Genomic DNA, 18,493 nt, shown 5'->3' with positions numbered 1-18,493 from the left:
TAATTATTTCTAAGTAGACTTAAGTTATGGAGATCAAAATTACGTAAAGATCCCTTATCAGGAAAACCCCAGGTCCCGTGCATTCTGGGTAACTGGTCCCATTCCTGTATTTAAATGTAATTAATGAAACCCTTGTGCTCATTGTGCCAAATCCCGAATCCTCAGATGTTTCACCAACATTCATCAGCCAATAAGAACTGGAAACCTGATCATGTGTTTAACACAAAGGGCACTTAGACTTTATACTCAGTGTCAGTATTTTTTTTAACCATTTCTAGTCATCAGGTGTTGGAGAAGCAGCAGCTTCATCAGAATTGATTACAATACAAACACCAATGAACTCAATTAGCAGAGACAATTGACATACAATTCTGTTTATCTGTGTATTTTCTTATAGATGCAAAGAGAGTGTTGGGGAAGCAGCATGTGTTTGGGAAGAGGCCGATATCTGTGTATCCTTACTATGAGTCCCTGGGGATAACTCTATATGGGGAGAAGGGACCTTGTGTAACATTACCTGAACCCCTGGAGGTGCCAGTCAGTCCCTATGTACTGGAATTCATACTGGGAGACCCACAGATAAAAGGCGACATAGACAAGAAGATGGCAGATAAGAACTGTGAGATGACATGGCCAGATCCAAACTGCCCCAATCCCACCATTAAACTGTCCATCCCCAGCTCCATATCATCTCATCTCAGGACTGTGGCAAAGATTGTACGGACATGGAGGGATCAGGTTTCTACAGAATTCTCCCTTATTATTTCCAAGTTCAAAGTCGCAGAGTACGATGTGATTCCACCAGTTTGGGAAGCCATCAAAGGAGAAGTCAGCAGCTCCACATATGGGGGGGTTTTGGTCAAACCAGACCTTGCCAAACACAAAGTCTTCCTTGCAGGACTCTCCAAGGTTATGACTAAGGAAGAGGAAAATTTCAGGGCCCTGGTAGAAAATACCACCAGGCGGATTGATAGACAAAACCGCAGTATGGAAATGTCTGAGCCACTGGCCCCTGCTCTCTATGAAATAATGTGCAAAACTGGGCAGATGGAAACTATCCAGTCACAGTCTCCAGAGCTCAGAATTGAGTATGATGTGCCAACCAGGAACCTCAAGCTCTATGGAGTCAAAGAAGAAGTTCTCTCTGCCAAATGTGAAATACTCAAAATAATGCAACAACTGAAATCTAAACCCCTCCCACTGGATCCCCACATCATCCATTTCTTGGGTTTTACTGATAATGATGAGTTGTCCTGTCTCCTCCTCACTCGGCATAATATTAATGCCATGTTTCAGACTGAGGGTAAATCAGTCACACTGACCGGACTCTCCATGAAGGATCTGTCAGAGGCAGAAGCACAGATGGGCCGAGAGTTAGTCTGTAAGCAACTTACTGTAGAAGACAAGATGATTATCAAGGGCCCTGAGTGGAGAAGTCTCCATACTCATTTGTGTGAATTATTTAACTCGGAGAAATGCACGGTTGTGATTGAGGAGTTTCCCCGAGGGGCAGAGAATCAGGTGGTTATTGCTGGTCTGGCTCCCAGTGTAGGGAAAGCTTCCCAACAGATCCATGACTTTCTGGAGAGGAACACTCCCATACAGAAGGACATTCCCGTCACATCGGTGGGCGTTATACAGTTTATTAAAGATGAAAAGCAGGATACTTGTATGGAAATAAAAAAGAAAAATGTAAGTGTTACCTTAAAGCGGAAATCTATTGCCCTGAGTGGGTCCAGACTGTATGTTCTAGAGGCAGCCGCCCTTATAGAAAAGGTTCTCTCCTCACTACACACTGACGCTCTCAGTATAAATAAACCCGGAGCCAAGAAGTTCTTTATAGAGAAGGAAGAGATGTTCGTTAGTACAGCGAGGAGTAAATACAAGTGTTTGATATATCTGCAGACGGAAGGAGAAGAAGACTTTATAGACATTGATAGGAATGTAGATGAAGCCAAGTGCCAAATAGACTTGCCACAAGGAGTGACCATTGCAGTCTATAAGGATGACCTGACCCGTCACCGTGTTGATGTTGTGGTCAATGCAGCTAATGAGGACCTGAAGCACATCGGGGGGCTGGCGTTGGCCCTACTGAGAGCTGCGGGGCCCCAACTACAAACTGATTGTGATCGTATAGTTAGAACCAATGGGAGATTATTTCCTGGTGATGCAAAGATAACCGATGGTGGCAATCTGCCCTGCAAGCAGGTTATACATGCGGTGGGGCCCCGATGGGACTCAAGCTCACTAGCAAAATGCGAGCGTCAGCTTCGGAAAGCGATAACCAACAGCTTAGAACTGGCTGCAGAGAACCAACACGGTTCTATTGGGATCCCAGCAGTCAGTTCAGGAATATTCGGGTTCCCCATAGGGCGCTGCGTTGGGAACATTACTGAGTCCATCAGCCAGTATTTGGAAGACCATCGAGGAACATCGTCCATTAAAAGGATTCACATTGTGGACACAGACGATAAAATCATTTCTACGTTTATTCAAGCTCTGAAAGATGAATTCGGAGATGAAAAAGTACAAGTGACCCCAAAACGTAATGTTACAGAGGAGCAGAAAAGGAGACCGAACCCCAAACCTGAGGGAACGAGAGAGCCGGCCCGACAGATGGTAAATGTCAATGGCGTCGCCATTCAGCTCATCAAGGGGAACCTGCAAGATGCCTCAGTAAGTGTCATTAATATGAACAATATCACTAAATGTCATTAGTTTGTATCTCCCATAACGTTTGTAGGGGGCTTCACCAATCGCTGTCGGTTTGCCAGTGGCACGTGTGCAGCAGAGGGTCCTCTACACAAGGAAACCATGAGGATTGGGTTTGGGTTATTGGGTTATTGTCACTGAGGGGTATCTCAACACAATGTAGGCATCTACCTGATATGTCAATGATTGGCCAAATTGATTGGTCACTTTCCCTGTGTCTGTACAGACGGATGTCATTGTGAACAGTGTGGGGAAGGACCTGGACCTTGATAGTGGAGGAGCCTCCAAAGCTTTATTACGCAAGGCTGGGAAGAAACTCCAGCACCTTCTTCAGGCTGAGTGCAAAGGAAAGCAAGTGCAGGAGGGTTTAGTGATTGCAACAAATGGCTGCGACCTGTCCTGTCAGATGGTCCTTCATGTCATTGCTCCACACTGGAACCAAGGAAACAGCGTCGCTGAGAAGGTAACGTTTAATGGTTTCTGAGGTAGAGAAGCCAAAATAGAAGAAGACGCCACATTTACTGTCACTATACACGGAGTATATCAGGTACCTTGGGCTTTCCTCTCTGTATCCCCTGCTGATCCTGCCTCAACAGTTCCCCCTTGCTCTCAGCCAATAAAAACCTTCTCTTAGTCATATAATCCACACTATCAGGTAACTGGGTCTTCCTCACTGTGTCTCCTGGCAAGGTTGTCCCACTAATAATTCCTCTATCTCAGTATTAGAAGACCTTCAGTCATGAGGTCCCGAATACGGTCTTTCTCTCTGTATCTTCTGCCAAACCTTCCCCAACAGTCCTCCCTTCTCTCTTAGCCATTAAAAGCCCTTCGCTAAGTCATATAACCCACACTATCAGGTAACTGGGTCCTCCTAACCGTGTCTCCTGCCAAGGTTGTCCCACCAATCATTCCTCTATCTCAGTATTAGAAGACCTTTAGTAATGGTCCTGAATACGGTCTTTCTTAGTGTATCTTCTGCCAAACCTTCCCCAACAGTCCTCCCTTCTCTCTCAGCCATTAAAAGCCCTTCCCTATCATATCCCTATCAAAGGTTCAAAGGTAAAGTATTGGTTTTACAACATCACAAAACAATAAAATACAAAACAGTGTTTAATATACTGACATTGGAATGGTGTCAAGTGGAGTTTAGGTGAATACAAGCAAGGGTACTATGGGTAGGCATTGCAGGGGTCACTGTGTTTAGTTCTGTCAGGTCGGTCACACTCAATATAAGGGGGGGCGCTATGTGTCCAGATCTTGGTTGTTCCAGTTTCCCCAGATCTTATCATATGTACCCCTTGTTTCGTAAGTTAATTTAATAAGGGGAAGAGCTCCACCCACCAGCCTTCTCCAGAATGTTAGGGAGGGGGGGTATAATGCATAGTGCATAATTACTGTTTTTTTGGCGTAGAACATAGATCGTAGAAGAGCGTGCGCAGCCTGACTCTGGCCACTCTAGCAAGCAAGTCTACTATCTGCGCTGTTCCCAGTTCACTTGCCAGTGTTTCCAATATGGGGGGACAGGACCAAATCATGTGAAGGAATTTGGCCCCGGGGGATTTGCATCTTGGGCAGAGGTCGTCCTGTCTCCTCCCAAATCTCATCAGCTTGAGGGGTGTTATGTAGGTTTGGTGCAGTAATTTGTACTGTATGAGCCTATCCTTTATCGAGATTAGGAAGTTATAGGCATTGTCTGTGGCTTCCTCCCATTGTTCATGTTCTAGGAGGTCCTTCATCCAAAGACGATAGGCTCGATCAAAGGGGGGCTTAACTGTTTTTATAATCTCTCTATATAGCCTGGATAGAGGTTTGGCTGGAGATGGGGAGAGCAGGGTGTCCTCTAGGGTTACCATAGTTATTGTGGGGAGGAGGGTGTGGAATTGTGCATGAGAGGCGTGCCTAAGTTGGACGTACCTATAGAGTTGTATCTGCTGGCCCAAGTCTTGCAGGTCTTGGTGTGTGGGGAACTGAGGACCAACTCTAAGGTCACCAAGTTGGCTTACTAACAGGCTGGTGGCTGACTGAATCAACTGCTTTTTCAATTCAACAAAAAAAAGGGATAAGTATTTTTTATTAACTTTATTCAGAATCACTGTGTTTTCTAACTGTTGGGTTTAAATTTTTTCAAAAGTATTTGCTCTTTTTGGTGCCAATTTACAAAGTTTGGTTAACTATAAGGCTTACAGCAGGTTTGCCAGAGTTACATTCCTTTGTAATTACCCTCAGTTTGAGGGGGTGGGGTTTGATTAGTTCACCTTAACAGACTGTTGAAATAGAACCACTGGCACTCCAGTGAGCTTGCTCTGGTGGTAGGTGCTCTATAAGTGATTGCTCTTTAAGTGGGGGCTCTGTAAGTGGAGTTATAATCACAGGAGTTAGTGGGTGCTCTGTAAGTGGAGTTATAATCACAGGAGTTAGTGGGGGCTCTGTAAGTGGAGTTATAATCACAGGAGTTAGTGGGGGCTCTGTAAGTGGAGTTATAATCACAGGAGTTACAAACTAAGGGAGTTAAAACAAGGTAAAAAAAAAAAAAAAAATTTTTTTGTTTATTTAATAGCCTTTTTTCACCAATTTTTGTTTAACTGTTTCTGTAACTGGGAGAATGAGTGGCAGCAACATTGAAGGTATGACACAGTGCCAGCCTGCCGCATGTATGCAGTTGTGGAACAACAGTTCCAAAGTGCCACCTCTGTTGTGGATGTGAGCGAGTTGCCACTTTAGAGGCTCACGTTAGAGCACTAGAGGAACAAGTTGCAACACTGCGTTCTATTGACAATCTTGAAAGAAGTCTCTTGCTAACTGAACAAGAACTAGTGGGGTCAGATAGTATGGGGGGAGGGGAGCAAGGAAAGGATGATAGGGCAGTAAGCTGGGTGACAGTTAGAAAATCTAGTGTGGGGAAAAGAAAAAGGGAGGCTGCTCCAGGGTTTGCGCATCCCAACAGATTTGCCAGATTGTGTGAAGAAGATGGGAGTGTGAACTCTGGACTGGCGGTTCTAGATGAGGCTGATCTCTCTAACAGCCGGGAGACCAGTTTCTCTAGTAGTGGTGGGGAGGAGAGCAGAGCTAGGCCTAAACAGATGGTGGTTATAGGGGATTCAATCATTAGGAAAGTGGACAGGGTAATCTGTCGAGCGGATCGCTTCAACCGGACAGTTTGCTGTCTTCCTGGTGCCAGGGTTCGGCATGTGGTTGATCGGGTCGACACATTATTGGGAGGGGCTGGGCATGACCCGGCTGTCTTGGTACATATCGGTACTAACGACAAAATGAACGGTAGGTGGGGGACCTTAAAGAGTGAGTTCAGGGATCTAGGCTCTAAAATTAAGCAAAGGTCCTCCAATGTCATTTTTTCGGAAATTTTGCCGGTGCCGCGTGCAAGTTTAGGGAGACAGCGGGAGCTTAGGGAGCTAAATGCGTGGCTAAAGTCTTGGTGTAGGAAGGAAGGGTTTGGGTTCCTAGAGCACTGGGCTGACTTTTCTTTGGGGTACAATCTATACAGCCCTGACGGATTGCACCTCAATGGAAGGGGGTCTACTGTGCTAGGGGAGAGAATGGTTAAGAGGCTGGAGGAGTGTTTAAACTAGACAAGGGGGGGGTTGGTAAGCTAGATTCTTATGGGAGAGCTAGTGTAGATGGGGCAGTGGGACCAGTAAAGGGTTGTGGGGGAGGAGTGAGGGGGGCATATAGTTTATCAGATAAGGAGCTTCCATTGTTACAAGGGAAACAGACTAATTTTCACCTTAGCTCTAACTGTCCTTTAGCTAATGTAAGCTGTAGAGGAAGAAGTAGTAATCTCCGCTGCATGCTGGGTAATGCGCGTAGCTTGTCTGGAAAAATAGGGGAGCTGCAAGCTATTGCATGTATTGAAAATTATGACTTAATAGGTATCACTGAGACCTGGTGGGATGAAAAATGCGACTGGGCAGTGAATTTAAATGGTTATACGCTTTTTAGGAGGGACAGAGAGATTAAAAAGGGGGAGGGGTTTGTCTTTATGTAAAGTCAGACTTAAAGCCGTGTAATAAAGACATTACCAATGAAAACGTTGAATCTCTTTGGGTAGAAATTTCAGTAGGGCTGAAGGTCACAAAGAAAATGATCATTGGTGTATGTTATAAACCCCCCCGTATAGATGAGGGGGATGAGGCCCAGCTACTTTTGCAAATGGAGGAGGCTTCAAAACTGGGTCAAGTTGTTATTATGGGGGACTTTAATTATCCGGCACTGACTGGGGTAATGGGGGGGCTAAGTCAGAAAAAGCTAGTAGGTTTGTAAATATGCTAAATGGCAACTTTTTATTTCAGGCGGTTCAAGAACCCACTAGGAATGAGTCTATTTTGGACCTGGTAATATCTAATAATAATGAACTTATCTCTAACATTTGTGTGGGGGGGGCATTTGGGGAACAGTGATCACAACATGGTCTCCTTTGAGATAATGCTACAGAGACAGCGCTATAAGGGAGTAACTAAAACGCTCAATTTTAGACGTGCAGACTTTGCCAGTATAAGGGCATCTCTGCAATGTGTCAACTGGGAAAGGCTTTTCATGGGGTTAGACACAGAAGGAAAATGGAACATCTTTAAAACATTGCTTTGCAAGCATACACAACAGTATATCCCCCTTGTAAGCAAGGAGAGGCATCGCAAAGCAAAACCTTTATGGCTGAATAAAAGTGTTATTGTCGAGGTTGGTAAGAAAAAACGTGCTTTTAAAGCATTCAAGTTAGCTGGGGCAGCTGGGGCTTTCATCAGGTACAGGGGGGCAAATAAAGCAGCAAAAAAGCTATCAGGCAGCTAAAATAGAAATGGAAAGGGATATTGCAGCTAGGAGTAAAAAGAATCCAAGATTATTTTTTAATTATGTGAATAGTAAAAAAATGAAGCAAGAAGGGGTGGGAACTTTATTATCACGGGGGGTACGTTGGTTGATGAGAATGGGGAAAAAGCTGAAATTTTGAACTCTTATTTTCCATCTGTCTATACATCTGAGGAGCCAGATAATGACGGCTTCCCTTGTAATATGCCCAGTGCTAGTAATTTAGCTACTGGCGCATGGGTCACTCGGGGGGGAATTCAAAAGAGACTTGAACATGTAAAGGTAAACAAAGGTCCAGGGCCGGATGGGATTCATCCCAGGGTATTAAATGAGCTGAGCGCTGTGATTGCCAAACCTCTTCACATAATTTTTCAGGATTCGTTGAGGTCTGGCATGGTGCCGAGAGACTGGCGGATTGCTAATGTGGTGCCGTTATTTAAAAAGGGATCTCGTTCTCAGCCTGAAAACTATAGGCCTGTTAGTCTGACATCAGTAGTAGGAAAGCTTCTGGAAGGGGTAATAAGGGATAGGGTACTTGAATACATTGCAGTTCACAATACTATTAGTTTGTGCCAGCATGGGTTTATGGGTAACAGATCTTGCCAGACTAATTTAGTCGCCTTTTATGAGGAGGTGAGCAGGAACCTTGATGCTGGAATGGCAGTTGATGTCATCTACTTAGATTTTGCTAAAGCGTTTGATACAGTACCTCACAGAAGGTTAATGATCAAATTAAGGAATATTGGCCTAGAACATAATATTTGTAATTGGATAGAAAACTGGCTGAAGGATAGAGTACAAAGAGTGGTTGTAAATGGAACATTTTCTAATTGGACCAGTGTGGTTAGTGGGTACCGCAGGGGTCAGTCCTTGGGCCTTTGCTTTTTAACTTGTTTATTAATGCCCTGGGGGGGGGCATAGACAGTACTGTTTCTATTTTTGCTGATGACACTAAATTGTGCAAAACTATAAGTTCCATGCAGGATGTGCCGCTTTGCAGAGCGATTTGACAAAATTAGATAACTGGGCAGCAAACTGGGAAATGAGGTTCAATGTTGATAAGTGCAAAGTTCTGCCCTTTGGTAGAAATAATATAAACGCAAACTATCTACTGAATGGGAGTGAGTTGGGGGGATCCTTAATGGAGAAGGATCTAGGGGTTTTTGTAGATCACAAGTTGTCTAATTCCAGGCAGTGTCATTCTGTGGCTACTAAAGCAAATAAAGTGCTGTCTTGTATAAAAAAGGGCATTGACTCAAGGGATGAGAACATATTTTTGCCCCTTTATAGGTCCCTGGTAAGGCCTCACCTTGAGTATGGGGGGCAGTAACAGTGAGTATGCAGTGCAGTTTTGGGCTCCAGTCCTTAAGAAGGATATTAATGAGCTGGAGAGAGTGCAGAGACTGCAACTAAACTGGTAAAGGGGATGGAAGATTTAAACTATGAGGTTAGACTGTCGAGGTTGGGGTTGTTTTCTCTGGAAAAGAGGCGCTTGCGAGGGGACATGATTACTCTGTACAAGTACATTAGAGGGGATTATAGGCAGTTGGGGATTTTCTTTTTTCCCATAAAAACAATCAGCGCACCAGAGGTCCCCCTATAGATTAGAGGAAAGGAGCTTCCATTTGAAGCAGCGTAGGGGGTTCCTCACGGTGAGGGCAGTGAGGGGGTTGGGGAATGCCCTGCCGGGGGATGTTGGGTAGGGGGTTCCTCACGGTGAGGGCAGTGAGGGGTTGGGGAATGCCCTGCCGGGGGATGTTGGGTAGGGGGTTTCCTCACGGTGAGGGCAGTGAGGGGGTTGGGGAATGCCCTGCCGGGGGGTGTTGGGTAGGGGGTTCCTCACGGTGAGGGCAGTGAGGGGGTTGGGGAATGCCCTGCCGGGGGGTGTTGGGTAGGGGGTTCCTCACGGTGAGGGCAGTGAGGGGGTTGGGGAATGCCCTGCCGGGGGATGTTGGGTAGGGGGTTCCTCACGGTGAGGGCAGTGAGGGGGTTGGGGAATGCCCCTAGTGATGGGGTAATGGCAGATTCTGTTAATGCCTATAAGAGGGGCCTGGATGAGTTTTTGAACAATCAGAATACCCAAGGCTATTGTGATACTAATATCTACAGTTAGTATTACTGGTTGTATATATATAGTTTATGTATGTGAGTGTATAGATTGGTTAGTATAGGTTGTGTGCTGGGTTTACTCGGATGGGTTGAACTTGATGGACAATGGTCTTTTTTCAACCCTATGTAACTATGTAACTATGTAACTAAGTTTCTTAAAACCCAGTCGTGGCCAATAGATGTAGTCTTGTAGTTCCTGTAGGTGGGGTAGGAGCGAGTTGGCCCAGAGTGGGAGTTGAGGTCAGAGAAGTGGCCAAGGATGGTGTAGGGTTTTCAAGGCCGTGGTCCAGGTCAGTAGAGTGTGCGGTATATTGGTCATATCTGTGTGGTGTCTGTAGGGGTAGGTACTTAGGCCTTCTATTGAGTGGAGGATGGGTGCTTGGGGTTGTGTATTAGGGTTATACGGGTTGGGAGCGAGGCACCAGTGTATGTAGTAGATTTGAGAGGCTGAATAGTAAAAATAGAAGTGTGGCAGGGCCAGTGGTTGCTGTTAATCTCTCCCAGGAAAGGCGAGGCGTACCATTGGCCCAAATGAATGGAGTTGTGATTTTAACTTTTTAAAAAAGGATTGAGGGAATGGGGTGTTGTGGAATATATACCGGGGCGTAGGCAGATCTATCATCTTGATAATGTTCTTCCCCAAAGTGTAAGCGCTAGTTTGGCCCAGGTCTTGAGAACTTGTGACAGGGAGTCCATTATAGGGTCTAGACTGAGTTGTAGGAAGAGTTGGGGGTCTGGGGGTTTCCCCACGTATTTAAAAGATGTGACCCATTTCCACTGTGTCTGCTGGGGAGGTGGGATATGAGGGGTGGGGTCAGTGCTAAATAGCTGTGATTTTTCCCAGTTAATACAAAGTCCCGAGTATTTGCCAAAACCTTGGACAATGGGTATCGTGGTGGAAAGGGATTCTGAGGGGTCCGCGAAATATATTAATATGTCGTCTGCAAAGAGAGACACTTTCTCTGTGTTATTGGCCTCTATCTCAGTATTAGAAGACCTTCAGTCATGAGGTCCAGAATAGGGTCTTTCTCAGTGTCTTCTGCCAAACCTTCCCCAACAGTCCTCCCTTCTCTCCCAGCCAATAAAAGCCCTTCCCTGAGTCATATAACCCACACTATCAGGTAAATGGGTCTTCCTCACTGTGTCTCCTGCCAAGGTTGTCCCACCAATCCTGCCTCTATCTCAGTATTAAAAGACCTTCAGTCATGAGGTCCCGAATAAGTTCTTTCTGTATCTTCTGCCAAACCTTCCCCGACAGTCCTCCCTTCTCTCTCAGCCATCAAAGCCCTTCCCTAAGTCATGGAATCCAGAATATAAGTACCTTGGGCTTCGCTCACTGTATTCACTGCCAGACGTGGCCAACAATCCTCCATCTCTCTCAATCAGAGAGCCACTATATTGGGTAATATATTCCTCACTGTATTTCCTGCCAAACCTGCACCAACAATCCTGGGAACATTCCTTGTACGAGGAGATTTAACCCTCACTGCTTGGGCTTGGGGGTAATCCTAGAGGTTTGAGGTGGGAGCTGCTCCTCAGTCACCCATTGGCCAATCTAACAAGACTTTATTTACAGACATTAAGGGAGATCATTCAGACTTGCCTCAGTACCACAGAGAAGAGACAACTGAATTCCATTACGTTCCCGGCAATTGGAACAGGAGCTTTAGGTTTTCCCAAGAACCTTGTTGCCACTTTAATGTTTGAAGAGGTGGAAAAATTCAGTGGCAGCAAAAACGTTCAACATCTCCAAGAAGTCAACGTTGTGCTGCATCCGAGCGACGCCGACACGATGACGGTAAGTGAGCCGATTGGGCACGGGGCCCCCCATCTCACTGTTTGTTCCTCTGATGCCCCCAAGGTAATAGTTGCTTATGGGATTCTCTGCAGGCATTTTTTGCTGAATCGAGAAAGAGAACGGGGACAAATGCCCCGAAGGCCAATCCTCTGCCCAAGTCACTTGTCTCAAAAAATTCTGGTAAGGAAACTCTGTTACCCACTGGCCCCTGTCCCCCCCAGTCTGTTACCCACCGGCCCCTGTCTCCCCCAGTCTGTTACCCACCGGCCCCTGTCCCCCCCAGTCTGTTACCCACCGGCCCCTGTCCCCCCCAGTCTGTTACCCACCGGCCCCTGTCTCCCCCAGTCTGTTACCCACCGGCCCCTGTCTCCCCCAGTCTGTTACCCACCGGCCCCTGTCTCCCCCAGTCTGTTACCCACCGGCCCCTGTCTCCCCCAGTCTTTTTCCCACCGGCCCCTGTCCCCCCAGTCTGTTACCCACCAGCCCCTGTCTCCCCCAGTCTGTTACCCACCGGCCCCTGTCTCCCCCAGTCTGTTACCCACCGGCCCCTGTCTCCCCCCAGTCTGTTACCCACCGGCCCCTGTCCCCCCCAGTCTGTTACCCACCGGCCCCTGTCCCCCCCAGTCTGTTACCCACCGGCCCCTGTCTCCCCCAGTCTGTTACCCACCGGCCCCTGTCTCCCCCCAGTCTGTTACCCACCGGCCCCTGTCCCCCCCAGTCTGTTACCCACCGGCCCCTGTCTCCCCCAGTCTGTTACCCACCGGCCCCTGTCCCCCCCAGTCTGTTACCCACCGGCCCCTGTCCCCCCCAGTCTGTTACCCACCGGCCCCTGTCTCCCCCAGTCTGTTACCCACCGGCCCCTGTCCCCCCCAGTCTGTTACCCACCGGCCCCTGTCTCCCCCAGTCTTTTCCCACCGGCCCCTGTCCCCCCAGTCTGTTACCCACCGGCCCCTGTCTCCCCCCAGTCTGTTACCCACCGGCCCCTGTCTCCCCCCAGTCTGTTACCCACCGGCCCCTGTCTCCCCCCAGTCTGTTACCCACCGGCCCCTGTCTCCCCCAGTCTGTTACCCACCGGCCCCTGTCCCCCCCAGTCTGTTACCCACCGGCCCCTGTCTCCCCCAGTCTGTTACCCACCGGCCCCTGTCTCCCCCCAGTGTGTTACCCACCGGCCCCTGTCCCCCCCAGTCTGTTACCCACTGGCCCCTGTCCCCCCCAGTCTGTTACCCACCGGCCCCTGTCCCCCCAGTCTGTTACCCACCGGCCCCTGTCTCCCCCAGTCTGTTACCCCCCAGCCCCTGTCTCCCCCAGTCTGTTACCCACCGGCCCCTGTCTCCCCCAGTTCTGTTACCCCCCAGCCCCTGTCTCCCCCAGTCTGTTACCCACCGGCCCCTGTCTCCCCCAGTCTGTTACCCACCGGCCCCTGTCTCCCCCAGTTTGTTACCCACCGGCCCCTGTCCCCCCCAGTCTGTTACCCACCGGCCCCTGTCTCCCCCAGTCTGTTACCCACCGGCCCCTGTCCCCCCCAGTCTGTTACCCACCGGCCCCTGTCTCCCCCAGTTTGTTACCCACCGGCCCCTGTCCCCCCAGTCTGTTACCCACCGGCCCTGTCTCCCCCAGTCTGTTACCCACCGGCCCCTGTCCCCCCCAGTCTGTTACCCACCGGCCCCTGTCTCCCCCAGTCTGTTACCCACCGCCCCTGTCTCCCCCAGTCTGTTACCCTCCGGCCCGTCTCCCCCCCCAGTCTGTTACCCACCGGCCCCTGTCCCCCCCAGTCTGTTACCCACCGCCCCTGTCTCCCCCAGTCTGTTACCCACCGCCCCTGTCTCCCCCAGTCTGTTACCCACCGGCCCCTGTCCCCCCCAGTCTGTTACCCACCGCCCCTGTCTCCCCCAGTCTGTTACCCACCGCCCCTGTCTCCCCCAGTCTGTTACCCACCGGCCCCTGTCCCCCCCAGTCTGTTACCCACCGGCCCCTGTCTCCCCCAGTCTGTTACCCACCGCCCCTGTCTCCCCCAGTCTGTTACCCTCCGGCCCGTCTCCCCCCCAGTCTGTTACCCTCCGGCCCGTCTCCCCCCCAGTCTGTTACCCACCGGCCCCTGTCTCCCCCAGTCTGTTACCCACCGCCCCTGTCTCCCCCAGTCTGTTACCCTCCGGCCCCTGTCTCCCCCAGTCTGTTACCCGCCGGCCCCTGTCTCCCCCAGTCTGTCAGTCAATAATGGGGATAACCCAATATAATGGTTTCTCAGGCACAGAGGTGATTGGATCAGTCAGCACCCCGACACTGGGGGTCCATCAGATGACGATCGGATCACTTACCTATCAAGTGAAAACGGGAGATATCACCAAGGAGACTACGGATGTGATTGTCAATTCATCCAATGGAAACTTCACTCTCAGAACAGGTACAGAGCATCATGGGATGTGGGGCAGGAATGGTACCCAGGGCCCCGGGAGTAACGTTACTGTGCCTGGGGGGGGTCACACGAATGGGTTTAACTTTGCATAATTAATAAGATGAAACCTGGGGGGGGGGCAGAGACTCCTTGGGGGTAAATGATGCATTGTGGGTAAAAAACTAGCAATTTTTGTCTGTAAATGAGCCCAGTGGGGCAGTATGGTAGATTCTGTGCACTGGGACCGGTGTAGTGTCGCCGCCTAGGGTCAGGCTGGTGTATTGCAACATCTGTGGGAATGGGGGGTATAACCGGTGTTGGTGCAACATAGGATCTGTGGGAATGGGGGGTATAATCGGTGTTTGTGCCTCAGGGGTATCCAAGGCGATTCTGGAGGCCGCGGGGCAGAGTGTGGCAGATGAATGTACCAAGCTCGGTAAGTACCCGGGGACCCAGACAGTTTTGGGGTGTTCTTCAGCTCAGCCAATCGCAGCTTATTACATTAGCGAGGGGCCCCACAGCGATATGGGCACAAAGGGCCAAAGGGGGCCCAGAACTCAAGGTCATTTAGAATTGTGGCAGTGGCACATGGGATGTTTTATTGGCCACGCCTCCCCATTTCCATTATTGTGTGCCATATTGTGTGCGTAATGTCACCTAATCCCACGTAATGTCACCTAATCCCACGTAATGTCACCTAACCCACGTAATGTTCCGTAATGTCCCGTAATCCCACGTAATGTCCCATAATGTCACGTAATCCCATGTAATGTTCCGTAATGTCACGTAATCCCACGTAATGTCCCATAATGTCACGTAATGTCCCGTAATCCCACGTAATGTTCCGTAATGTCCCGTAATCCCACGTAATGTTCCGTGATGTCCCGTAATCCCACGTAATGTCACATAATCCCATGTAATGTCACGTAATCCCACGTAATGTTCCGTAATGTCACGTAATCCCACGTAATGTTCCGTAATGTCCCGTAATCCCACGTAATGTCCCGTAATCCCACGTAATGTCCCATAATGTCACGTAATCCCATGTAATGTTCCGTAATGTCACGTAATCCCACGTAATGTCCCATAATGTCACGTAATCCCATGTAATGTTCCGTAATCCCACGCAATGTCACGTAATCCCACGTAATGTCCCAAAATGTCACGTAATCCCACGTAATGTTCTGTAATGTCCCGTAATCCCACGTAATGTCACGTAATCCTAAATAATGTCATGTAATCCCACTTAATGTCACGTAATCCCTCGTAATGTCCCGTAATCCCCCGTAATGTCACGTAATCCTAAATAATGTCATGTTATCCCATGTAATGTCCCATAATGTCACGTAATCCCTCGTAATGTTCCGTAATGTCCCGTAATCCCCCGTAATGTCACGTAATCCTAAATAATGTCATGTAATCCCACGTAATGTCCCGTAATCCCCCGTAATGTTACATAATTCCACATAATGTCACGTAATCCCATGTAATGTTCCGTAATGTCCCATAATTCCACGCAATGTCCCGTAATCCCACATAATGTCACACAATCCCACGTAATGTATTGAAATCCCACGTAATGTCAGCGAATCCCACGTAATGTCCCGTAATCCCACGTAATGTCTCATAATCCCACGTAATGTCTCATAATCCCACGTAATGTCCCATAATCCCACGTAATGTCCCGTAATCCCACATAATGTCACATAATCCCACGTAATGTCACACAATCCCACGTAATGTCCCGTAATGTCCCATAATCCCACATAATGTCACGTAATACTGCGTAATGTCACGTAATCCCACGTAATGTCACACAATCCCACGTAATGTCCTGTAATCCCACATAATGTCACATGTCCCGTAATGTCCCATAATCCCACATAATGTCACGTAATCCCACGTAATGTCACACAATCCCACGTAATGTCCTGTAATGTCCCATAATCCCACATAATGTCACGTAATACCGCGTAATGTCACGTAATCCCACGTAATGTCACACAATCCCACGTAATGTCCTGTAATCCCACATAATGTCACATAATCCCACGTAATGTCACACAATCCCACGTAATGTCCCGTAATGTCCCATAATCCCACATAATGTCACGTAATCCCACGTAATGTCACACAATCCCACGTAATGTCCCATAATCCCACATAATGTCACGTAATCCCACGTAATGTCCCAAAATGTCACGTAATCCCACGTAATGTTCTGTAATGTCCCGTAATCCCCCGTAATGTCACGTAATCCTAAATAATGTCATGTAATCCCACTTAATGTCCCATAATGTCACGTAATCCCTCGTAATGTTCCGTAATGTCCCGTAATCCCCCGTAATGTCACGTAATCCTAAATAATGTCATGTTATCCCACGTAATGTCCCATAATGTCACGTAATCCCTCGTAATGTTCCGTAATGTCCCGTAATCCCCCGTAATGTCACGTAATCCTAAATAATGTCATGTAATCCCACATAATGTCACATAATCCCACGTAATGTCACACAATCCCACGTAATGTCCCGTAATGTCCCATAATCCCACATAATGTCACGTAATCCCACGTAATGTCACACAATCCCACGTAATGTCCCATAATCCCACATAATGTCACGTAATCCCACGTAATGTCACACAATCCCACGTAATGTCCCATAATCCCACATAATGTCACATAATCCCACGTAATGTCCCAAAATGTCACGTAATCCCACGTAATGTTCTGTAATGTCCCGTAATCCCACGTAATGTCACGTAATCCTAAATAATGTCATGTAATCCCACTTAATGTCCCATAATGTCACGTAATCCCTCGTAATGTTCCGTAATGTCCCGTAATCCCCCGTAATGTCACGTAATCCTAAATAATGTCATGTTATCCCACGTAATGTCCCATAATGTCACGTAATCCCTCGTAATGTTCCGTAATCCCCCGTAATGTCACGTAATCCTAAATAATGTCATGTAATCCCACGTAATGTCCCGTAATCCCCCGTAATGTTACATAATTCCACATAATGTCACGTAATCCCATGTAATGTTCCGTAATGTCCCATAATTCCACGCAATGTCCCGTAATCCCACATAATGTCACACAATCCCACGTAATGTATTGAAATCCCACGTAATGTCAGCGAATCCCACGTAATGTCCCGTAATCCCACGTAATGTCCCATAATCCCACGTAATGTCACGTTATCCCACGTAATGTCACGTTATCCCACATAATGTCCCATAATCCCACGTAATGTCACACAATCCCACGTAATGTCCCGTAATGTCCCATAATCCCACATAATGTCACGTAATACTGCGTAATGTCACGTAATCCCACGTAATGTCACACAATCCCACGTAATGTCCCATAATGTCCCATAATCCCACATAATGTCCCATAATCCCACATAATGTCACGTAATACTGCGTAATGTCACGTAATCCCACGTAATGTCACACAATCCCACGTAATGTCCTGTAATCCCACATAATGTCACATAATCCCACGTAATGTCATACAATCCCACGTAATGTCCCGTAATGTCCCATAATCCCACATAATGTCACGTAATCCCACGTAATGTCACACAAACCCACGTAATGTCCCGTAATGTCCCATAATCCCACATAATGTCACGTAATACCGCGTAATGTCACGTAATCCTACGTAATGTCACACAATCCCACGTAATGTCCTGTAATCCCACATAATGTCACATAATCCCACGTAATGTCACACAATCCCACGTAATGTCCCGTAATGTCCCATAATCCCACATAATGTCACGTAATCCCACGTAATGTCACACAATCCCACGTAATGTATTGAAATCCCACATAAGGTCACGTAATACCGCGTAATGTCACGTAATCCCACGTAATGTCACGTAATCCCACGTAATGTCACACAATCCCACGTAATGTCCCGTAATGTCCCATAATCCCACATAATGTCACGTAATACCGCGTAATGTCACGTAATCCCACGTAATGTCACACAATCCCACGTAATGTCCTGTAATCCCACATAATGTCACACAATCCCACGTAATGTCCCATAATCCCACATAATGTCACATAATCCCACGTAATGTCACACAATCCCACGTAATGTCCCGTAATGTCCCATAATCCCACATAATGTCACGTAATCCCACATAATGTCACACAATCCCACATAATGTCACACAATCCCACGTAATGTCCCATAATGTCACATAATCCCACGTAATGTCATGTAATGTCACGGAATCCCAAGGAATGTCACTAAACATGTGTCTCTCCGGCAGGGTCCGGGCCCCACAAGGGCTTCATCCTTACAGATAAGGGCAATTTACTGTGTAAGAAGATTCTCCATGTTTGTGGGCGGAACTCCCCGAGTGAGATCAAGTCGTGCGTGTTGGACGCGCTGCAGGAGTGCGAGAGGATCCGGGTTGCGTCGGTCGCATTTCCCGCCATCGGATCAGGTGGGGTTAATTCTGCTCATTATTCTGCTGGTACTGGAAGCCGTGGGGGCAGTTGGGTTTGTGCATTGGGTCGGGCTGTGTGCCCCTGTAGGTGCCAGCCGTGCATTAGTGTATTGCCCTGCAGGTTACGGTTTCTATAGAGGGATAATCGGGTCAGAACCACGTGTATGAGGTTCCTACAGGGCATCA

The 18,493-nt window shown here is 47.9% G+C and overlaps 1 protein-coding gene across 1 annotated transcript in view; it reads left to right on the top strand.

The window, feature by feature from the left end:
• LOC101732625 (protein mono-ADP-ribosyltransferase PARP14) overlaps positions 1-18,493 on the top strand; it is a 56,636-nt gene that overhangs the window by 32,565 nt on the left and 5,578 nt on the right. Inside the window, exons 6-12 of the mRNA XM_031892903.1 lie at positions 398-2,676; positions 2,939-3,175; positions 11,219-11,440; positions 11,533-11,620; positions 13,686-13,841; positions 14,206-14,268; positions 18,128-18,304. Of these exons, the coding sequence (XP_031748763.1) occupies positions 398-2,676; positions 2,939-3,175; positions 11,219-11,440; positions 11,533-11,620; positions 13,686-13,841; positions 14,206-14,268; positions 18,128-18,304 (3,222 nt within the window). The remainder of the gene's footprint in view (positions 1-397; positions 2,677-2,938; positions 3,176-11,218; positions 11,441-11,532; positions 11,621-13,685; positions 13,842-14,205; positions 14,269-18,127; positions 18,305-18,493) is intronic.

This window comes from Xenopus tropicalis, chromosome 9 (assembly GCF_000004195.4).
Source record: "Xenopus tropicalis strain Nigerian chromosome 9, UCB_Xtro_10.0, whole genome shotgun sequence".
NCBI classification, from domain to species: Eukaryota; Metazoa; Chordata; class Amphibia; order Anura; family Pipidae; genus Xenopus; species Xenopus tropicalis.
This window is presented reverse-complemented; position numbering and strand designations above follow the sequence as displayed.